This window comes from Rhinatrema bivittatum, chromosome 8 (genome assembly GCF_901001135.1).
Source record: "Rhinatrema bivittatum chromosome 8, aRhiBiv1.1, whole genome shotgun sequence".
NCBI lineage: Eukaryota > Metazoa > Chordata > Amphibia > Gymnophiona > Rhinatrematidae > Rhinatrema > Rhinatrema bivittatum.
The window spans coordinates 273,718,289-273,741,703 of record NC_042622.1 but is presented as its reverse complement, the minus strand read 5'-3'; the positions used below and the strand labels follow the sequence as shown (position 1 = coordinate 273,741,703).

Below are 23,415 nucleotides of genomic sequence, written 5' to 3'. Positions count from 1 at the left end.
GTACCATAGCACGGGCAAATCCTGAGTCTATATATTTAACAGGATAATTCTTATTAATAAATCTGCTTTTCATCTCAGCTGATCTCACTTTGAAGGTAGAATCATCAGTACATAACCTATGCAATCTCAAAAATTGTGCATATGGAAGGTTCCTTTTGAGAGTTTTGTTATGGCAACTATTAAAGTCAAGGAGTTTATTTGTATCAGTGGGTTTACGAAAAATATCTGTGATAAATGTACTTGTATTGAGTGTGATTTGAAAGCCAAAAATGAAATGGTATTTCTATCAAAAGTCATTCTAAATTTCAGTTTTACATCTAAATTATTCAGCCATTTGTGAAAGGAGTTCAGTTTGTGTACATCATCCCGCCATATTAGGAGTACGTCGTCTATATATCTGCGCCACAATATAATATTGTCTTGAAAAATATGGGGTAGAGTTTTTAAAAGTACTCATGGGCATCCATGTGCGAGCGCTACCCAGCGGGCAGACATGGACGCCCAATTTTATAACATGTGCCCACAAGGGGGGAGCACATTAGTGCAACTTGCGCACGCCAACGCCCGCGACCTTCCCCCCGATTTTGGAGCAGCCTAGGAGGGAATTTCCCATCCCCCTAAACTAACTTCCCTTCCTCTTCCCCTAACCCGCCCGCCCCCTAGCCCTAACCTAACCCCCCCCCTGATCTTTGTCCTACCTTTTACGCCTGCCTCTGGGCAGGCAGAGGTTACACGTACCGGCACACGATCCCCCAGCACAGCGGCAAATGGCCACTGTGCCGGGAGCCTCTGACCCCACCCTGTCCCCCAGATTGCCCCGCCCCCTTCCTGCCCCTTTTCCAAAGCCCCGGGAGTTACTCGCATGGCCGGGCCTTTTTAAAATAGGCCCAGCACGCGTAAGCACTCCTCCGGCACAGCCACTGTGCCGGAGGCCTCGGTCCCACCCCCGCCCTGCCCACTCCCCGCCCCTTTTTTCAAGCCCCCGGGACATATGCGCGTCCCGAGGCTTGCACATGTCGTCGGGCCTATGCAAAATAGGCTTGGCGAGCGCAGGAGTGAGTACTCGTGGTTACGCTTGTAATTTACGCGCGTAACCCTTTTAAAATCCGCCCCTAAGTGTGAAAATTATATCTGAAGAATCTCTCATGCACGATGGTATCTTTGGTACAAAGGGTCTCAAAAAATAATCAATGAATATGGAAAGGGGTTCTAACAATGAACCAGTCGTGGATATAATAGGTCTCCCTGCTGGTGATATCAAAGATTTATGGATTTTGGGGAGGATGTAAATGATTGGCATGATCAGATATGGTACTGTTAGAAAATCAATTTTTCTCATTAAGAATACCAGAGGATTTTGCTACAGATAAGATATAATCAATCTCTTGTTTAATCTGTTTAGTTGGATCTTTCTGTAATTTAGTGTAAAATGAGGTATCTGATAATTGTCTCTCAATCTCAGCTATATATTTACTTCTATCCATTATTACAATAGAACCTCCCTTATCTGCCGGTTTTATTACTATAGTCTCATCTTTTTGTAAAGTAACAATAGCTTCACGTTCCACTTTCGTGATCTTGAAATATGATTATTGTTCCTGTTTCTCCAGTTTATCTAAATGTTGTAGTACTAAAGATTCGTATGTTTGTATGAAATGATTTGGAATATCAGTTGGATTCCACTTACTAGGGTGCTTACAAATCGAATTGTCCATAATCGCTTTATTGTTAGCAAAATGATCTATAATTTTCTGACAAATTTCAATGTCTACTCTTGTGTGAAAGGCATTATAAACCAGTGTAGGAACAAAAGATAGTCCTTTCATTAGTAAAGACTTCTCATTCTCATCCAAGCAACATTGTGAGATGTTAATTATTCTATTGCGTCATCAGTCGCATAATTCAATGGTATTGATTCAAGTATCCCCTTCCTCTTCCTCTGCCTCTCCCTCTTCCCCTTCCCCTGAACCCTGGGCTTATCCACCTGCTTTGGATATGTTACATCTCTCGTGGATTCCATCCTCCAAGCTTGTCCTAACTGAAAAACCCGTTGATTCTTCTCTATGTAATCTATACATGGAGGGGTTAATGTATTATTCATAGAAAAAAGTGATGCAGAGGGATCAACGGGCTCATCTGAGGTACTGTGCAAACGTTTCACATTTCTCTCTTCTGTTGGGCTATCATGTGATCTTTTTTCTTTATCCTTCATGTTATCATCAAACTTGGGATAAGTCTTACACGAAGATGGGGCATGATTATATCTATTCTTATTGTTCAGTTTATTTGTCCGATGCCATGCATAAACGTTGTTATTCTTATAATCAACCTCATCTCTTTTAAATTTATCAACAATTCTAAATAATGAAACTGCGATCGAATTTCTTTTAATTTCCACCAATTGTTACCGAGGAGCGCTAGGAGAGCGGTCCCCCTTAGAAGGAGTGTGCCCTTGGGCCCCTGGCACGAACCCGCGCCAAGGATAGGTGTAGCATGGGTGGCGAGAGACAACCCGACCCCCGGCCGGACCTGCATGCCTCTGGAACCAACTGAGGAGTGTTGGTAATGAACAGTCCTCAGACCCTTCCCGGCCCTTTCAGACCTGCTGCTGGGATGGCAAGAGGCAGCAGGCCAGACTCAGGGCGTGGGCAGGCGAAGGTTCAGAAACAGATGACAAAGACTCAGCAACCATAGACTGTAGACGTAAACTCTGAAGCAAGATACTGTAGACGTAGACTCTGAAACAAAATACTGTAGATGTAGACTCTGAAACAAGTAGGGACTTGGAAGGTTGAGACATTGGCACAGTCCCTCAGGGCGCCCTACACAGCCAGTACCACTGGTCTGGTCATGGACTACCCTGTCCTACACCCGCAGGAGTGGGACCAGTGCAGGAACTGAAGACAAGGATGCAGGAACTGTAGACTGTAGACATAGACTCAGAAGCTTGGGAGGATCAGACGTTGGCACTGCCCCTCAGGGCGCTCTACACAGCCAGTACCACTGGTCTGGTCACGGACTACCCTGTCCTACACCTGCAGGAGGGGGACTAGCGCAGGAAAGGAACAATGCTGCACAAAGCAGTCCAGGGGTAAGGTACTGCACACCGGCAGTCTGAAGCAGGTTACTGCACACAGGCAGTCTGAAGTAGGTTGCTGCACACCGGCAGTCTGAAGTAGGTGGCTGCTCACACCGGCAGTCTGAAGTAGGTGGCTGCACACCAGCAGTCTGAAGCAAGATTAAAATATCAAGATCAGGAACAAACACCAAGGAACATCAGGAGACATCAGGACGTGCAAGACACTGGACACCAAGCTGAAACAAACAATGACGGAGTGCTGGGAGAGGAGACATCCAGAGACGTGTAACTCCAATGCAAGGCCATGCATGAGTGCTGGAGAAGAGCTTTTATAGCCCAGGAGCAGGCAACTCCCTGGGAGGAGTCCAGATGGGCCGTCCCTCGCTGGCTCTATAAGAGTGAAGAGGAGCCGCGGGCCCGCCCCTTAGGAGAAGGACGTGGCCCACACCAGAGCATCCAGGCTACAGTGGAGCAGGCCTCGAGTAGGCCCCGAACAACACCGAAGGCCTCCCAGGCCATGGAACAGGATCCGGACACTTGCTCAGGCGAGGCCCTGGCTTCGGAGCGGCCTCCAGAAAAAGTTGAGATGCCTCCTGTGGCGCAGCTACAGGAGGAATCGTAACACCAATATCATAAATATCTGTTTAATATACAGCCCACCTAATATCCTTTCAACTCAATTATCCACCTTTCTTGAAATAATCGTGACTTTACCTTACGACTTAACAAACGCCATAATCGCAGGAGATTTTAATTTGCATTTTAACAACTCACTGCCTCAATCTCCAGTAGCGAATTTAACGGATGCATTATCTGGTCTCAATCTAACTACCCTAATAAATGAACCTACTCACAAACTGGGAAACACCCTAGATCAAATTTGTTTCAACCAATCAGTTTTTGATCTATCTGCCGAAATCATTCCCGTCCCGTGGTCGGACCACTTTATGATAAAAAATTGTAAGTAAAAATAAAATAACAGTAAATAACAGTACTAACTTAAAGCACAACATGAAAACAATATTAAGATGCAAAAGAGGAACGGACTGTTTCCCCAGCCCAGCCCCGGAACACGCTTGCTCAGGAGGAGGAGCCCGCCAGCTTTAAAATCTGCTTGGAGCGGTGCAGCAGGGAGGAACGGACTGTTTCCCCAGCCCAGCCCCGGAACACGCTTGCTCAGGAGGAGGAGCCCGCCAGCTTTAAAATCTGCTTGGAGCGGTGCAGCAGGGAGGAACGGACTGTTTCCCCAGCCCAGCCCCGGAACACGCTTGCTCAGGAGGAGGAGCCCGCCAGCTTTAAAATCTGCTTGGAGCGGTGCAGCAGGGAGGAACGGACTGTTTCCCCAGCCCAGCCCCGGAACACGCTTGCTCAGGAAGAGGAGCCCGCCAGCTTTAAAATCTGCTTGGAGCGGTGCAGCAGGGAGGAACGGACTGTTTCCCCAGCCCAGCCCCGGAACACGCTTGCTCAGGAGGAGGAGCCCGCCAGCTTTAAAATCTGCATAGAACGGCGCTCCGTCGCCGCCGGCGCTCCGCCAAAGCCGCGCGCGCCCCTTAGGCTTTGTCCGGCTTAGTCCGGACTAGACGGACTGGCGGGGAATTTTTGGTCCGTTCACATCGCTGGGACTCGTGAGTATTAATTGCACAAAGTGAACCTCTTTTCTGATTGTTCTTAACTCTTATTGTGGTTTTTCTATAATGCCGGCTAAAAGAAAGGGTAAGGTTAGGGTCTTCCCCCCTGAGACCCTCCCCCCGTTAATGCAATTAGAAATTGAGCGTTTCATGACGCAGCTAAAAAGTCAGGGCGCCAGTGACTCTGTTGGGAGCTCCCTGGAAGGAGAACAGGCAGCTCCCCTAGAAGAGGCTTCCCTAAGCCCTGTCTTACGCACACCTCCAATGCATCGAGGAGTAGAGGGAGCAACAGCTGAGCCACCTACTGAAGAGGTAGGAGGTGCTCTAGCGAGAGAGGGAGTTGCTCCCATCTCAGTAGTAGAGAATGCAGGAGGAGATGGGGAAAAACAAGAGGCACCTCTTTCAGAGGAAGGAGGAATAATAACCCCCTCAAGTTTCCATCTAGCCTCTTCCCACCTTCCCCAGCATAGTTCTATAGAACAACAGCCCACGTTCATAAGATCAGAGACAGCCACATTGAAAGATATTTGGGATTTGATTAACAGCTTAAACGTGACAGTGAATCGATTAGAAACAAAAATAGATTCAGTATCCTTAAATTTTCAAGGTCAGTGTCAATCCTTACAGCAACAAACGACTGAAATAACGAATAGAGTTCAAGAGTCTGAGGAAAAGATAAAATTAATCCAAAATTTGAATTTGACCATGATTAAAGATCAATTATCATGCACAAAAAGGCTAGAACAATTAGAAAATAACGCACGACATCTAAATGTCAGGTTTCTTAATTTTCCTAAAGTTGTGGGAGAAATCCCATTCACAACTTTAAAGAAATTTTTAGCTGAGGTACTTGGTTTTCCTGAAGGTGTATTATCAATTAATACTTGTTTCTTTGTTAAGAGTACCCCTAGAGCTGCTATAACAGTACCGATCAATTTAACTAGTTTTCTTGAAAATTCTACTATGGAAGTACTGGAAAGGAATACTTTAATAGTTTCTTTTATCTCCACATTAGATATCAGTAAATTAATGAAGACTTATTTTCAAAAATATCCTATATCATATTATGGCCAAAATGTGAAACTTTTTCCTGACTTAGCCCCAGTAACTCATAATAAAAGGCGAGAATTCTTGGCAGTAAGGCAAAGGGTAATTTCTTTAGGTTATTCATTTCAATTGAAATATCCTTGTCAGTGTATTTTAAAAAAAGAGAATGAATCATTTAGTTTCACAGTTATAGATCAATTACATCAGTTTATTGAAGCACGTGAACCTGTGACCTCATCACCAATATCTTAAAATGTGTAAGCAGGACAATTTATAGGAAATGCTGCATCAATGTGCTTGTTACCTGTGTTTGTATTTTCTTATATTTTTTGTTTCCTTTAAACTCGCAAGCCTGGTGCATAAGGTTTTCTTTATTCTTTATTATTGCAATATCATAAGATAAATTGTGTTAAAATTTGAAGTATATGTTTCCAGATGAATATGCAATATAATTGAATGTAAATTGACTTACGTTATGTAAAAATTGAAAATTCTTGATAAATAAATATTTAAAAAAAAAAAAAAAAAAGATGCAAAAAATTTAATACTGATACCTTTATTGAAACCATAACTCCTATGCTAACACAGAATCCTTATACCGATGTAACAGAAATGGTATCACACTGGGACAAAAGTATCATAAAGACCATTGACACAATAGCACCATTAAAGCCTCACAAAAAATCTATAAAAGTTACCTCCGCTGGTACTCTGAGTCATTCAAATTACTTAAACGTAAATTACATAATTTGGAACGCATATGGCAAAAAAAATCCGTTGCCAGTACGTAAACAAGCTTATTTTACCTGCTTACAGCAATACAAATAAGAAATCATAAAAGCCAAGAAAAAACATTACACTTTTAAAATTCAAAGTGCCAATGGAAATCAAAGAGTTTTATTTAATATTGTAAGAAGCTTGACAACCGTACAAGAAAATTCATCTTTCACAGTAACAGACGACTTCTGTAACAACTTAGCTGTACATTTTAAAAAGAAGAGATATAATATATCTACCGAATTTTCGTTATTAACTATTCCCAAATCCACATTACCTCAAGCAGCTTGTTCTTTTTCTGAATTTACCCCATTAATAACAGTGACATACTGAACATATTAACAAAATCAAACCCCTCTAATAGCCCATTTAACTCCCTGTTCAGGTTACTTACTCAGAAACATCAAAGACCATATTGCCCAACCAATTGCTGATATACTTAATGCATCCCTTTCACAAGGTCAGTTTCCAACTTCTTTCAAAAAAACTTCCATTTTGCCAATTCCCAAAAATGAAAATCAAGACCCATCAGATGTATCAAATTACCGCCCCATCGCCACCCTTCCTACAATAGCTAAAATCACTGAATCAGTTGCTCTTCGACAACTATCTGATTATATAGAAGAAAGCAGTCAACATGGTTTTAGGAAAGGCCATAGTAGAGGGTCATTACTTCTTTCATCCTTCGATACAATAATCAGAGGCTTCCATTCAAACACAGACTATATAATGGTTCTACTTGACATTTCAGCAGCCTTTGATACCTTAAACCATGACATTTTGCTTCTTGATCTCAAACAGATTGGTATTAACGATAGTTCTACAATGGTTTACATCTTTCATAACCGTGATTTGGTTCAGTCCACCTGAATCATTACCCATGAAAACCTTCTCCATTACGGGTACCTCCCCAACATCCTCTTCAGTAAACACCGAAGCAAAGAAATCATTTAATCGTTCCGTGATGGCCTTATCTTGATTTTGATTGTTAATATTACTCCACTCAACATAAGGCTTGGGGGTAATCTGCACAGAGCGGCAGTTACTACCCTTAACAGAAACATGGAGGTATCCTACATGGAGCGGCAGATACTACCATAAGAAACTTGCAGGGCAGCCTGGATGGACTATTTGGTCTTTTTCTGCTGTCATTACTAGGTTACTGAGTTATGACCTGGTTTATGGATAATGACACTGTTTTAGTAAACCATATTTGTCCTGTAAATTATTTAGCAATTTACCAATAAGAATACCTACAAACTGTCAAGCTACCAGGCCGTGATTGAAAAATATCTTTGAAATGTAAATACATGATTATTTAATACAGTGCATGTCTCTTGAAACAAAGGTATGCGTTAGCAGGGACATATAGAAGTCAAAGAATAAAATGCCAGAGGAGATTTCAGTATTTGACACAGGGCCAGATTTATCTCTGTTGTTTTACAGGGTCAAATCTGTTAAATCTGTATTACTAATAAACATGTTTTGCTAATGATAAAGGGTTACGAATGTTGTATAGCTGTTCAATATTCCTCTGATTATGGTAATGTATATATGACAGTTTCAGAGGGTCTGCACATTATTTGTTACCTGATTTGGTTTTACAGGGTCAAACATCAAGTGGAATACCTGGGCCTTAAAGAGAACATCCGAGTCCGCAGAGCAGGATTTGCCTACCGAAGAGTCTTCAACAAGTTTCTACAAAGGTATTGTAAGCATCTGTGCAGTTTGCAGTATGCATCTGTGTCTTCCAGTCTGCGGGCATGCATTCCATCGTTGTGCACTCTGTGGGTATGCACTCTTCCAGCATGTAATCTGCTGGCATACAGTCTGCAGGTATGCATTCTACCAGTGTGCATTCTGTGGGTGTGCAGTCTTCTTGCCTATGATCCATGGGCATGCATTCTGTGGGTGTGCAGTCTTCTTGTCTATGATCCATGGGCATGCATTCTGTGGGTATGCAGTCTTCTTGCCTATGATCCATGGGCATGTATTCTGTGGGTGTGAAATCTTCTTGCATATGATCCATGGGCGTGCATTCTGTGGGTGTGAAGTCTTCTTGCCTATGATCCATGGGCATGCATTCTGTGGGTGTGCAGTCTTCTTGCCTATGATCCATGGGCATGCATTCTGTGGGTGTGCAGTCTTCTTGCATATGATCCATGGGCGTGCATTCTGTGGGTGTGCAGTCTTCTTGCCTATGATCCATGGGCGTGCATTCTGTGGGTGTGCAGTCTTCTTGCCTATGATCCATGGGCATGTATTCTGTGGGTGTGAAATCTTCTTGCATATGATCCATGGGCGTGCATTCTGTGGGTGTGAAGTCTTCTTGCCTATGATCCATGGGCATGCATTCTGTGGGTGTGCAGTCTTCTTGCCTATGATCCATGGGCATGCATTCTGTGGGTGTGAAGTCTTCTTGCATATGATCCATGGGCGTGCATTCTGTGGGTGTGCAGTCTTCTTGTCTATGATCCATGGGCGTGCATTCTGTGGGTGTGCAGTCTTCTTGCCTATGATCCATGGGCGTGCATTCTGTGGGTGTGCAGTCTTCTTGCCTATGATCCATGGGCGTGCATTCTGTGGGTGTGCAGTCTTCTTGCCTATGATCCATGGGCGTGCATTCTGTGGGTGTGCAGTCTTCTTGCCTATGATCCATGGGCGTGCATTCTGTGGGTGTGCAGTCTTCTTGCTTATGATCCATGGGCGTGCATTCTGTGGGTGTGAAGTCTTCTTGCATATGATCCATGGGCGTGCATTCTGTGGGTGTGCAGTCTTCTTGTCTATGATCCATGGGCGTGCATTCTGTGGGTGTGCAGTCTTCTTGTCTATGATCCATGGGCGTGCATTCTGTGGGTGTGCAGTCTTCTTGCCTATGATCCATGGGCGTGCATTCTGTGGGTGTGCAGTCTTCTTGCCTATGATCCATGGGCATGCATTCTGTGGGTGTGCAGTCTTCTTGCCTATGATCCATGGGCGTGCATTCTGTGGGTGTGCAGTCTTCTTGCTTATGATCCATGGGCGTGCATTCTGTGGGTGTGAAGTCTTCTTGCCTATGATCCATGAGCGTGCATTCTGTGGGTGTGCAGTCTTCTTGCCTATGATCCATGGGCGTGCATTCTGTGGGTGTGCAGTCTTCTTGCCTATGATCCATGGGCATGCATTCTGTGGGTATGCTGTCTTCTTGCCTATGATCCATGGGCGTGCATTCTGTGGGTGTGCAGTCTTCTTGCCTATGATCCATGGGCATGCATTCTGTGGGTGTGCTGTCTTCTTGCCTATGATCCATGGGCGTGCATTCTGTGGGTGTGCAGTCTTCTTGCCTATGATCCATGGGCATGCATTCTGTGGGTGTGCAGTCTTCTTGCCTATGATCCATGGGCATGCATTCTGTGGGTGTTCAGTCTTCTTGCCTATGATCCATGGGCATGCATTCTGTGGGTGTGCAGTCTTCTTGCCTATGATCCATGGGCATGCATTCTGTGGGTGTGCAGTCTTCTTGCCTATGATCCATGGGCATGCATTCTGTGGGTGTGCAGTCTTCTTGCTTATGATCCATGGGCGTGCATTCTGTGAGTGTGCTGTCTTCTTGCCTATGATCCATGGGCATGCATTCTGTGGGTGTGCAGTCTTCTTGTCTATAATCCATGGGCATGCATTCTGTGGGTGTGCAGTCCTCTTGCATGTGGTCTGCAGGCATGTGTTCCATCAGTACACATTACACTACCATTTGAAGAAGAATTTCATGTGACAAAAAAAATTCAGCTGCAAAGTCTCGTTCCTGGCATGTGAAGGTGAAGTAATAACAGAAGGGGAATGAGTAATCCAGTTGAATTAGATTAGGTTCTTCTGCAGCTCAATCAGTTGGGCAGTTGCTATTCTAGCGAAGTGGCAGAGTTTTGATTGATTTATATTCCACGTTTCAGGCATTGCAAAGCAGATTACATGCAGGTACATATAAAGAAGGCTACACATGGCAGGTCACACGAAATGTAATATAAGAACTATATCACAACATACCAGAAGACAGCTATTGCACTAAATGCCAAGTTTCATAATATAAAGAACTGCAGAAAGAGTGTCAGAGAGGTCACGTGCAAAAACTAACCAATCAGTGAAAAGAATACAAGAAAACCAATCCCAATGAATTGTCACTCATACATGTAAAAACTACATATAGCAAGTCACACAAATCTCGTATAAAAATAAATCAAAATATTCCATAAGTGACATCACTTTAATCATCTCAAACATAAAAAAATAATCTCTTGTACAAAACAAAAACAAACAGCTTTATACTATGAAAAACTCTAAAAAGCATGCTAAAAGGACAGCATACAAAAAACTAACCAATCAGCAAAAGAGTTAAAAATCACATGATACAAATAAACCAATCCAGAGATGTCACACAATCAAAGAGTAGTTTTGTGAATGAAGTCACATGATACATATTGCTCAATCAGAAAATGTTACCAAAACATATAAACCAGGTAAAGAAAAGCCAAATTCTCATGCATGGAATCACGTGATACAAATTGCCCAATAGATGAGGATTACAAGAGGGTTTTAAAACAAATCCCAAAAATCAAGTGTCAATATAAATGCCTTTACGTGCTCGTTATACCTCAGTCGTTATTTTCTTGTTATTCCATAATTGTTGCAGCAACCTTAGGTACTTTGGCAACCTTGAGTATTGCACACAATATTTATTTTATTTGTTAAGATTTTTATACTGCTGTTCAGTCAAGCCATCATAGCGGTTTACATCTTATTTAAAAGATTACATACATAAATATAACCAATAGCATAAAATACAGCATCCTACATAAAATAGAGTAAAATAGTATACTAAAATAATATAATTCTTATATGCTTATATGAAAATTGTATGTGTTTTGCATATGTAGCCTTTTAAATTGTGGTGTTTTATTGATTTTTTAGGTTATGTTGTCCCACCCGGCACAACTTTAGGGTGAAACACAGACTGTATCAGGGGACTCACAGCTGTTTTTGGAAAGTTTATCCTGAGTTTTCATTAAAGCTTTTGTTTCTGTAATACCCAGATCAGTCCAAACTCCTGGGTTTGGCCTCCCTGCCAGCAGATGGAGACAGAGAAGAAAGTCTCACTGATACTGCATATTACCTAGTGTGCCACCTGCAGTCTCTTAGTATTTCTCGGTCTCCAGGAGATTGTAGAGGTATAAAACCTACAGTTGGCTGGTTTGCTAGATAATTTCCTCCCAGGAGTGGGCAGGTCCCTGCTGGGCTCTATCCTCCTGGGTGAGTGAGGATGAGTAGAGAGTCTGTGATCCTTGGGTGCTTTAGTCCTTTCCTGAGGAGGATTGAAAGCCAGGGGTACTGGCTCCCTCATTTCTCTGACGTTCCTCTCCTCCTGTTCCTCGATGCACTGGATCAAGGAAGTGAATTTTCCTTGCTTATCACCCCATTTGTTGATGGGAAAAAAGGGTTCTGAGGGTCTATTGCCTCAGCTTTGGTAGGGCTACGCGTCGCTGGGTTGGTAAGGTTCCTGTGTTGTGGGGACTGATGGGGATCAGCGGCCTGTATGTGGGGGGGAGAGAGTGACAGCAGCTGCTTGGTGAGTGGGTGTTAGCTGCGAGGAACCAGTTTTTAGGTCAGATCCTGGCAGGAAGCAGTTCCCTGTGATTTGAATAAGTGAGGCCCACAGCAGTTCCCGGTGGTAATGCCCTGTTTCACAGCTCATCACTGTGGCTCTCGCTGAGCACAGGAAGCACAGCGAAATAAGTGGAGATGCAGGGCTGGCGGTAGTTCCTGGCGGTGGCTGCCAGTCTGGGGTCTCGTCACAGCGGCTTCCTGCTGAGTACGGGAAATGTGGTGAGGCATAGGGCGACACAAAGCATGTCTGAACGTCTCAGTGCTGCATGGGGCTCATGTTGGCATCAGTTGAAACACTTCAGGGACTATTAATGCTGAAGCAAGTATGAGGAAGCCAGTTGGGAGGAGGCGAAATAGGCAGGGCTGGGCTTTCCCAGCAGTGCGAGAACGGCTGCCATTTTGGTTTTCACTATGTTCGCAAATGAGAGTTCCTAGCTTCTCTGGATCTCACAGAAGCATATTGGAAAATTGGTTCTTACCTGCTAATTTTCACAGATCAGTCCAGGCAAGTGGGTTTTGCATCCCTACCAGCAGATGGAGACAGAGAACAAAAACGTTGATGCACTGCCTCATATACACGAGTATCACCTGCAGTCCCTCAGTATTGACCTGTACCCAAGCCAAAGAGTAGCCACTAAACCCCTTTCCAGGGTGAACAGGTAACTCGGGGTTGGACCCCCTGAACTGGAGCCTCTCATACTTCCAGAGAAAAAAACAGTCTGACAACTGCTTACCTCCAAAACTCACTACATATTTACAATTTGCAAACATTTATGAAATCCAGTTCACCAAATACCAGAAAGATGCAGTCTTTCGGCAGCGAAGGATTGGGTCTCTAGACTGATCTGTGGTATTGCAGGAACGAAAATTAGCAGGTAAGAACCAGTTTTCCTTTCCTGTTCATACCCAGATCAGTGGGATGTACCCAAGCACCGCTAGACTGGGTGGGAACCCAAAAGACCCGCGCGTAGAACACTCTCACCAAAAGACGCATCTTCCTGTGCCCGAATGTCCTACATTAACTCCTGAGGAGACACCAACAGACACTCCACCCAGAAGGTCGTCTGCACCCTAGTACAATGCGCTCTTAAGCCTACCAGAATTTCACCACCCTTACAAATAGAAGCAGAGCAAATGGTCTTCTTCAGCCACCGAGAGATTGTGGCTTTAGAAGTCTTATCTCCTTTCTTCACACCACCGAACAACCTTACTCTTTTTTTTTATTTTGTCAGACCAGATTTGCACCTCTATCATCTGCTGGAAACAGAGAAATACTGAGGGACTGCAGGTGGCACTCTCGGGTATGTAGCAGTGCCTCAAAGTTTTTGTTTTCTGCCTCCATCTGCTGGTAGGAATGCAAAACCCACTTGTCTGGACTGATCTGGGAATGAACAGGAACTATAGTTTTCCATCATAGAAGAGCATTTTAGGGCCCCATACTCCCACTTGGATTGGCAAACCTCCTCAGACATTCACCAAGGTGATGGTGATGGTGGTGGTGGTGGTGGCAGCAGTGCTCAGAAGGGAAGGAGTACTGGTGCACCCATATCTGGAAGACTGGCTCATTCGAGCAAAGTCGGCATATCTTTATCGGCATTTGGTACAGCAGGTCCTTGAGAAATTGAGAACTCTGGACTGTCTTGTGAATTTGGCAAAGGGCCATCTCACACCATCTCAATCCCTGGGCTTGCTTTTCAACTCGAGTGCAGAAGGTGTTTCTCACAAAGGATCAGATGCTGCCGCTTCAATCTCAGGTTTGTTACCTTTTGGGACTTTCAATGCCCAAAGTCTGGGACTATTTATAGGTCCTGGGTTCTATGGGGTCAACATTGGAATGGGATTCTTGGGCACTGACTCATATGTGACCTCTTCAGAAGTCTCTTCTCTCCCGTTGGAATCCATTTTCAGAGCTAGAAGTCCCGAATTGGGTGACAGTAACCACCAATGCCAGCCTCATCGGGTGGGGAGCGGTGTACTAAGGTCAGTTGGCACAAGGTCACTGGTCGAAGACTGAGGCATCATGGTCTATCAATTGGTTAGAGACGTGGGCAGTATATTTCATGTTGCTTGCCTTTCTGCCATGGTTACGCGGTCAACCAGTGCAAGTTCTGTCGGGCAGTGCCACAATGGTTGCTTACATCAACAGGCAGGGAGGAACCAAGGGTTAGGTGGTGGCTCAGGAGTTGGTTTCATGGGCAGAAAAGCATCTATCACACCTGGCGGTGACTTACATTGCCAGGGTAGACAACATCCAGGCATATTATCTCAGTCGAAGGTGGCTAAACCCCGGAGAGTGGGGGGTATCAGAGGAGACAATGAGTCTCACTTGGATGAGATGGGGAATACCCCATATGGACTTAATGGCATCACGGCAAAATACCAAGGCAGCATGTTTTTAAGGTCATAGGCGGGTGCATGGGGCAGAAGGTGTCGATGCTCTACTGCTGCCGTACTCTCCGGGAATTCTGGTTTATGTATTTCCTCCATGGCCAATAGTAGGCAAGTGCTTCAGCAGATAGAACAGCACCCAAGATAGGTAATTCTGGTGGCCCCGAAGTGGCTGTGTTGACCTTGCTTCGTGGATCTGGTCAATATGGCAGTAGATGGGCCTCTAAGATTTGATCTCCTATTGAGGCTTCTTCACCAGGGTCCGATATTTTTTGATCAGGAGGCTCATTTCTGTCTCGTGGCTTAGCTTTTGTGAGGAAATGTCTAAGATGGAATGGTTGTTCCGAGGAGGTTATCTTCACCTTACTACAGGCTAGAAGACCATCTACATCCTTGGCGTATGTGAGGATTGGAGGATTTTTGAGTCCTGGTATACCATGCAGGGTGTGCGGCCGACTTATGCTTCAGTTTCACGTTTTTTAGTTTTTCTACAGAAGGGATGGTAAAAGGACTAGCCTTTAACTCCCTTCAAGTGTAACTGGCAGCTTTGGACTATCTTCAGATTAAAGTGCAGGGTATGCCCTTGGCAGCACACCTGGATGTGATTCACGTTTAGCTCCTCCAGTGTGGTGGATATGCCCGTCTTGGAATTTTAATTTGGTTCCGAGAGGCATGTGTGAAGCCCCATTTGAACTGCTGATCAGGGCAACTATAAAGGGTTTAACACCGAAGGTGTTTCTTCTGGTGGCAATTTGTTTGGCCAGAAGGATTTCCAAGCTTCAGGCATGATGTAGAGATCCTTTTCTGCAGATTTTGGACTCTAGGGTCTCGTTGCACAAGTACCCTCCTTTCTCCCAAAAATTGTTTCTGCATACCATCTTAATCAAATAGTGGAGCTTCCGCCCTTTCCAGATTTGGATTCATCCGCGCCTCATGCGAAAGAACTTTGGATGCTGGATATACAGCGGGCGTTGTTGAAGTGCATCAAGGTTACTAATAGTTTCCATTTGTCAGATCACCTCTTTGTACATTGGAATGGTCTGAAGAAAGGGTGTTAGACGTCTAAAGCTACAATTGCCCATTGGCTAAAGGAAGCTATTGCCTCGGCTTATATTTGTAAGGGTTGTCTCGTACCAGAAGGTTTGAGGGCTCACTCGACTCGCTCTCAGGTGACCTCCTGGGCTGAGTGTCAATAGGTGTCCCTGCAAGAGATTTGTCAGGCAGCTACTTGGAAATCATTGCACACTTTTGCCAGACATTATCGTTTGGATGTCCGGGCTCCAGCTTCCATGGGATTTGGGGAGAGTGTTCTATTAGGAGGACTACCTCAGACCCACCCTGTATAGGGAAGCTTGGGTACATCCCACGGGTCTGGACTGATCTCGGTATGAACAGGAAAGGAAAACTGGTTCTTACCTGCTAATTTTCATTCCTGTAATACCACGGATCAGTCCAGAGGCCCACCCATTGGAGGACTCCGCTCGTACTGATATTTAATGTACAATTCTGAGTTGTTGAGGGGATTGATTGCTATCGGAAGGGATTTCTGCCTTTGAGGCTTCACCTTTTCCCCTGCTCGTTGAAGAGGTTTTTGGAGTCTTGGTTGTTAGTGTTTATTTTTAGTCATGTTGGTTTGGGTACAGGTCAATACTGAGAGGCTGCAAATGACACACTAGGTTATATGCAGCGTCAGTGAAAGTGTTTCTCTGCCTCCATCTGCTGGCAGGGAGGCAAAACCCAGCAGTCTGAACTGATCTCTGTGGTATTACAGGAATGAAAATTAGCAGGCAAGAACCCATTTTCCTTTTCTGCTAAATGAGCATTTTTAAAGTTTGGTGTTCTCTAAAGACAGTTCTAAAGGAAATTGCCACACACCCTCTATTTATAACCACATTACAACATCTTTAACACGGACATTCAAATGATTGTTCAAAAATTCCAAGAAAATCCTAAATGTCCAAAGTTTGTTACTCATCTGGCCATTTTTTTTTAATTTCCCTAACATTCATACATATGCAAAATTCTAAAGAAAAACTACCAGCTGTTTGTCTTAAATAAAACTGTTCAGCTGCATGAAACTCACACGTGCTTTCTGTAAAACTCACCACATCCTGACAGGGACAAAATCATCATGTCTTATGAAGAACACACTGACTTGTCCATTGAACAAGATCTCGTAAGAAATCTTACAAAACCAATCCCTGGATGCACTAAGCCACAATGTTTTTTCGCAGTTGGGGCCCCACTATCGTGGGGGGGGTCATATGGGAAGGGGTGGGTAGGAATGGGAAGGGGGGTTGGAGCTCTCGCTGTGCGGGCTCTATTTTGTATTTTTTTTAACTTGGGGGGAATTAGGACCACCTCGAGTGGCAGCCCCGGGTTGAGCCTGAGGTCAGCCCTAATTCCCACGCAGTCTTCACCCTTGCCATGATTTTTTATTTTATTTTGGTTTACCTCCACTTTAAATGTGAGACTGGAGCCTCGGGACCCACATCAGCGTCCCAGGCCCACCCACCTCACATTTACTGCTTTTCCAAGAGGTGTTATTTTATCATGGCTGACCACCTTCTCAGTCAGCCGCGATAAAAGATTTGCATAGGATTACCTATGCATGATCTTCTTTGCATGCATTAGCATTATTCGTATGCAAATCACATGCCAAAGTAATTGTAATAGGGAAGGGCGGGAAGATGTAAAATATTGCTTATATCGCATGCTATTGCCATGATAGCGCACAATATTTATTTATTATTTATTTATAACTTTTCTATACCGAAATTCAAATAACAGGGTTAATTATCACTCCGGTTTACATTGCAACCATAAACAGACAGTGACAAAAAATTGTCTTACATAGAACAGGAGGAGAAAAAACTTGGATATAACTTAAGCAATATACGCAATATAACACACGGTAGAGCACTATCATGGTTTGCATCTCCCAGCAAAAGAGGGAGGTGAAAGAGGACGCCCAGTGCACACTGCTAGGGGAGAAGGAATAGGGGAAACATTCAGCCTGCTGCAGAACCCACCCCTGCAGAAATACATGTGTGTTGCATGTAACATATGCTCTATGCCTTACAAGCATACAATTTAGACAAAATCTCAAGACTTGGCTTTTCGCACGAGCCTTCACATGAACCCCCCTGCTTGTTACTCATTCTCTCCAAACCCCTCCCCTGCCCCTCTCCTCTCCCCCCAAACCCAGAACTTTTTCATTGTAAACAATTTACTTGTATATAATACTTGTATATAATTTTTATTGCTTATATCTAACCATGTTATTACGCTTATATATTTGTACAGTATTTTCCATTTTGTTTCCCCCCGCTTCCCACCTGCCAGGTCCCTGATCAGTTTCATTGTAAAGCCCTGTTGGCCAGTTTTATGTTACATGGAAACCGATGTGATGTTTGCTTAACGAATGTCGGTATACAAAAATTTTAAATAAATAAATAAGCCTAAAGCTAGATTTTAAAAGGCCTGTGCCCGCGCGCGCACATGGACCTAGATATTTTATAACATGTGTGCATCAACGACACAATCGATTCTTTACCCAGTTACCTCCCAGTCCGCTCCTTCCCTAACCCTAACTCTATCCTTCCTCCCTCTTCCCCTCTCCTCCACGACCCCTAAACCTACCCTGTTTCTTTGTTGTTGTTGAAGAACTTACCTGCTCCTCCGAGCAGGAGTAAGTTCCGCGCACCAGCCGGTTGCCGGCACATGCTTTCCCGGGACAGGGCCTAATGGCCGCTGTCCCAACCATCAGGAGATATGCACATGGCCGGGCCTTTTTTAAAATACGCTTGGTGCATGCAAGACCCAGCCACGCGCACAAGTGAATAGTGATAAATTGCAGGAGAACCTTGTGGAAGATTGGGCATCCAAATGGCAGATGAAATTTAATATGGACAAGTGCAAGGTGATGCATATAGGGAAAAATAACCCTTGCTGTAGTTACACGATGTTAGGTTCCATATTAAAATTGGGTGCAACTTCTCCGGCCCCCCAACTCTCAGTTCCAATCACACTAATTTCGGACTCTCGGTCCTTTCCGTGCCTCGCTCTGGTAGATTCCGGAGCAGGAGGTAATTTTATCCTCAAAGACCTTGTACTACTCCTGGGTATTAAAACCCATTCGCTAAACCCTTCCTTATTCATCGCCTCTATCTACGGAGAGCCACTTCCAGGTCGTATCACTTTGACCACCAAATCTGTCCAGTTATGTACAGGGGCCTTACACCTTGAAGAACTCGAGTTACTGGTGTTGGATAAGTCAATCCATCCCATTGTGCTTGGACTTCCTTGGTTACAGAAACACTCCCCCCAGTTTAATTGGACTTCGCTACAACTGGTAGAGTGGAGTCCAGCCTGTCACCAATCTTGTCTGCAGAAGGTGACTCCATCTTCAACGATTCCTTTGGTTACCACCTCTTCTGGTATACTGCCTCCATATACCGCCTATGAGGATGTATTTTCGAAGCAAAAGGCCAATCTCCTCCTGCCTCTCCGTCGGTTTGACTGTCCAATCGACCTCCTTCCTGGAACTACACCTCCCCGTGGATGCACCTATCCTTTGTCGTTACCGGAGACAAAAGCTATGACCGAATACATTCGGGAGAATCTGGCAAAAGGGTTTATCCATCCATCCACGTAACCCGCTGGAGCAGGATTTTTCTTTGTGACCAAGAAAGATGGATCACTCAGACCATGCATCGATTACCACAGTCTAAATGCTATCAGCCGTAAGGATAAGTACCCCTTGCCATTTATTTCGGAACTATTTGATCGTCTCCAAGGTGCTACCATCTTCATGAAACTGGATTTGTGTGGGGCATATAACTTGATGAGAATCCACCCTGATGACATCTGGAAAACCGCCATTAATATTAGAGACTGCCACTATGAATACTTGGTGATGCCTTTTGGCCTTTCCAACGCACCAGCCGTATTCCAGCGGATGATGACTGAAATTTTTAGAGATCTTCTATATACTAAGGTCGTGGTCTATCTGGACGATATCCTCATATTTTCGAAGGACCTCAACACCCACCAGACCGAAGTGCGAATGGTGCTACAACGCTTACGAGAAAACCACTTGTTTGCAAAACTGGACAAGTGTTTGTTTGAGAAGTCCAGTTTACCGTTCCTTGGCTACATAATCTCTCCTCAAGGCTTCTTCATGGATCCAGACAAACTGAAGGTAATCCAGGATTGGCCACAACCAGTGGAACTTAAAGCGCTCTAGTGCTTCTTGGGATTCCTTAATTATTATCGCCACTTTATCCCACATTACTCCACACTGGCTGCTCCTTTGACGGTCCTGACCTGGAAAGGCCAAAATACATGGAATTGGCCGCCCGAGGCATTTAACGCTTTTCATTGTTTGAAGGAAGCCTTCCAGAAGGGATCCTGCTTACTTCACCCTGATCTGACTCGTCCATTTTTAGTTGAGGTAGATGCTTCCACCATTGAGTGGACCAAGATGGCCGCCACATAAGACGTGTGCAAGAAGCTCTCTCCGTGCTGGTCTGTGATTTTCTGTACTACCTCTAAATTATCTTTGAAATTTGAACATTTCATCATGCCACATACAAAACGAAAAGCTCGACTTAAAGAAAATGTTACCATTAAGGAAGAAAGATTTCAATAAGCGAAGATAGGGAGCTTCTTTGAACAAACCCCAAAAATGCCGGAGAAGAGGGCCACTGGGAGAGAGATCAAGGAGCTCAGACTACTCTCCATGGCTGAAGAGATTTCGCTTAGCCCGGGGGCACCTGAGACACCGACGCCGCCAAGAGGTCATTCGGGGTAGAGGAGGAGGAAACATCGCGAGCTCTGGAGTTGAGGAGGAGAGAGCCGCTTCCCCCCCCCCCCCCCCCCCGAGTCTGACGGCGAAAGTGGGGATTTGGTGATCGGAGGAGGTGGAGGAGCAATGGAGGGAGTGGCTACCTCCACACCCGAACCCCAAACGGCTGAATCGGCATGGGACATCGTGGGAAAGAAAGCACTCCAAGACCTGGTAACTTTGCAATCAAAAAATGTATTTTCTTTTTAAAAAACCCCAGTAGTAACATTGGATACTTTATGGAAAGCAATGGTTTCTATTGAATTGGCCATTACAACGCTAACTCAGGCATTTTTGGAATTGAATAAAAAGGGATTGAATACGGAAAAAACAACGAACGTACAAAAAGAGAAAGTGGTGAAGTTGGAGGACAAGATTACAAAAATTGAAAATATTCAGGGTAACAATAAAATCTGAGGTAATTACGGAGAGAAAGTTTGAGAATATAGAGAATATTCTTCGGTATCTAAATTTACGGATAGAGAATTTTCCTATGGTGAAAAGACTGTCCCCGGCTGAAATGTTTAAAGAATATTTAATTGATTGCTTGAAGAATCCTAAGGAAATAACTCCTGTTATCATCAAAGCTTTTTTCGTTTCAAAGAAGAGTTTGCCATGTATGGGTGTAGAAAAAATACAAGAACAACAGTCATTGAATGCTTCTGAGTTGATCGAGTTGTCAGTACAAACGGAAATTAAAACTAGAGGCACATTATTAACAACATTTTGCCTTTGAACAAGATAGAAATCTTGTACTAAAATCTTTCTTCAGGAACAGAGCTGCTCAGTATCATGGGCAAAGTGTTAGGATATATCCGGACCTTGTCCGTTCCACACAGGAATGAAGGAGAAAGTTCTTGCTCATGAGACCCGAGGTGACAAATAGAGGTGCCAGTATGGTGTTGAGATATCCTTGTTAAATGCCTTTTAAAATTACAAGAGGATAAATATATCTTTTTTGAATCTGAACAACTAAGGGGCTTTCTGGATGGGAAGGGATGAAGTGCTATATTTTATAGTAGGGGGAAAATGCCATATGTGACGGTTTATTCCTTTTATTTTGGATTAAAGTTTGTATTGAGCTCCTTAATTACCTGAAAGTACATCTTGGTCCCAAATTTCCTGTATGTACAGAGATCTATGTATTAAATTAATTGTTTAATAATTTCCCTTGGACTGTAATAATGGACCTTTTATACCTTTGATATATGATGTAATATATCTAAAATTGCATAAATAAAAAAATAAAAAAAATACACGGAATTGGCCGCCCAAGGCCGTTACCGCTTTTCATCGTTTGAAGGAAGCCTTCCAGAAGGGATCTGCTTACGTCACCCTGATCTGACTTGTCCATTTTTAGTTGAGGTAGACGTTTCCGCCATTGGGGCAGGAGGCGTTCTAAGTCAGCTTACTGCTTCTGGCACCACCATCCAATGTTCATTCTATTCTCGAAATTTTTCTTCAGCAGAGCAGAACTATAGTATTGGGGACCACGAGCTACTCGCTATTAAATTGGCTCTTGAAGAGTGGCGCCCATGGCTTGAGGGTGCACAACATAAATTCACGGTGTTCACTGACCACAAAAACTTAGAACATATAAGCCACGCCCAGTGCCTCAATGCCCGTCAAGCTCGATGGGCCTTATTTTTCTCAAGGTTCGACTTCGAGCTCTGTTACTGCCCTGCGGATAAGAATATCCAGGCAGACGCCTTATCCCGGTCTTTCGAACCTGAGGACATCCCCGAAGAGCCAACTCACATCATCAACCTAGCCTATATTTCCTTGTCTGCTACCCCTCCTGTCCCTCTTGGAAAAACCGTGGTACTCCGACGACTCCGGGAAAGAGTCCTTCGCTGGGCAGATGACTCCAAATTTGCCAGTCACCCAGGATGTGCGCGAACTGTGGCACTGCTCCAGAGGTTTTTCTGGTGGCCTACTTTGGTCTCTGACGCTAAGGCATACATCAATTCCTATAATGTGTGCGCACAACAAAAACCCCTGGTCGGGTGACTTTGGGGACTTTTACAACCACTTCCAGTACCCAAGAACTGTGGACTCACTTATCTATGGACTTCATCATAGATCTGCCTCCTTCTAAGGGAAATACCGTGATATGGGTCACCATAGACCGTTTTTCTAAAATGGCCGATTTTGTATCTCTTCTGGGCCTATCATCTGCACCAGAGCTAGCATGTCTCTTTTTTCATCACATTTTTAGACTGCATGGCCTACCAGTGGATATTGTTTCTGATCGAGGTCCTCAATTCATCGCCAGATATTGGCGCTCCCTGTGCCAAATATTCAGTATTAATATCAGCCTCACGACCGCCTATCACCCCCAGGCCAACAGGCAAGTTGAACGAATGAATCGCTCTTTGAAGGCGTTCCTGCGGGCCTATATCAATGACCAACAAGACACCTTGTTGGACCTCTTATCCTGGGCAGAGTTTTCCCACAACTCTCACATCGCCACAGCTACTGGAACATCGCCATTTTCTATAGTCTATGGGAAACAACCTCGATCAATTTTACCCATACTTCTCTCCATGCCATCTCCTGCGGCACGGGCTACAGAGGATACCCTTAAACCATTATGGGAACAGACGAATTTTCGCCTGCGCCAGAGAGGCCCGAGGATTGGAGGCATCCTGACTCGAGGTCCCGGGAAGTGGAGCAGGGCCGGAGGTGCTAGCGGGAGTCTGAGGTTGAGACCGGCGGCCCACTGCCGCCAGCGATGAGGAGCTGGAGCCTGAAACCTGTGCAGAGAGGTGAGAGGGCCGCACCATGGGGCTGCCGCGGGCAACGAACGTAACATTTACTCTTTTAGATAATACAGGGACTACAGGGCACTCCATTAAGTTAGCAAGTAGCACATTTAAAACAAATCTGAGTAAACTCTATTTCACTCAATACATAATTAAGCTCTGGAATTTGTTGCCAGATGATGTGATTAAGGCAGTTAGCTTATCTGGGTTTAAAAATGGTTTGGACAATTCCCTCCTGCACTCCTACAG

At 44.4% G+C, this 23,415-nt stretch overlaps 1 protein-coding gene across 1 annotated transcript in view; it reads left to right on the top strand.

Moving 5' to 3' along the window:
- MYO1F (myosin IF) overlaps positions 1 to 23,415 on the top strand; it is a 185,156-nt gene that overhangs the window by 115,594 nt on the left and 46,147 nt on the right. Inside the window, 1 exon segment of the mRNA XM_029610930.1 lies at positions 8,139 to 8,237. Within this exon segment, the coding sequence (XP_029466790.1) occupies positions 8,139 to 8,237 (99 nt within the window).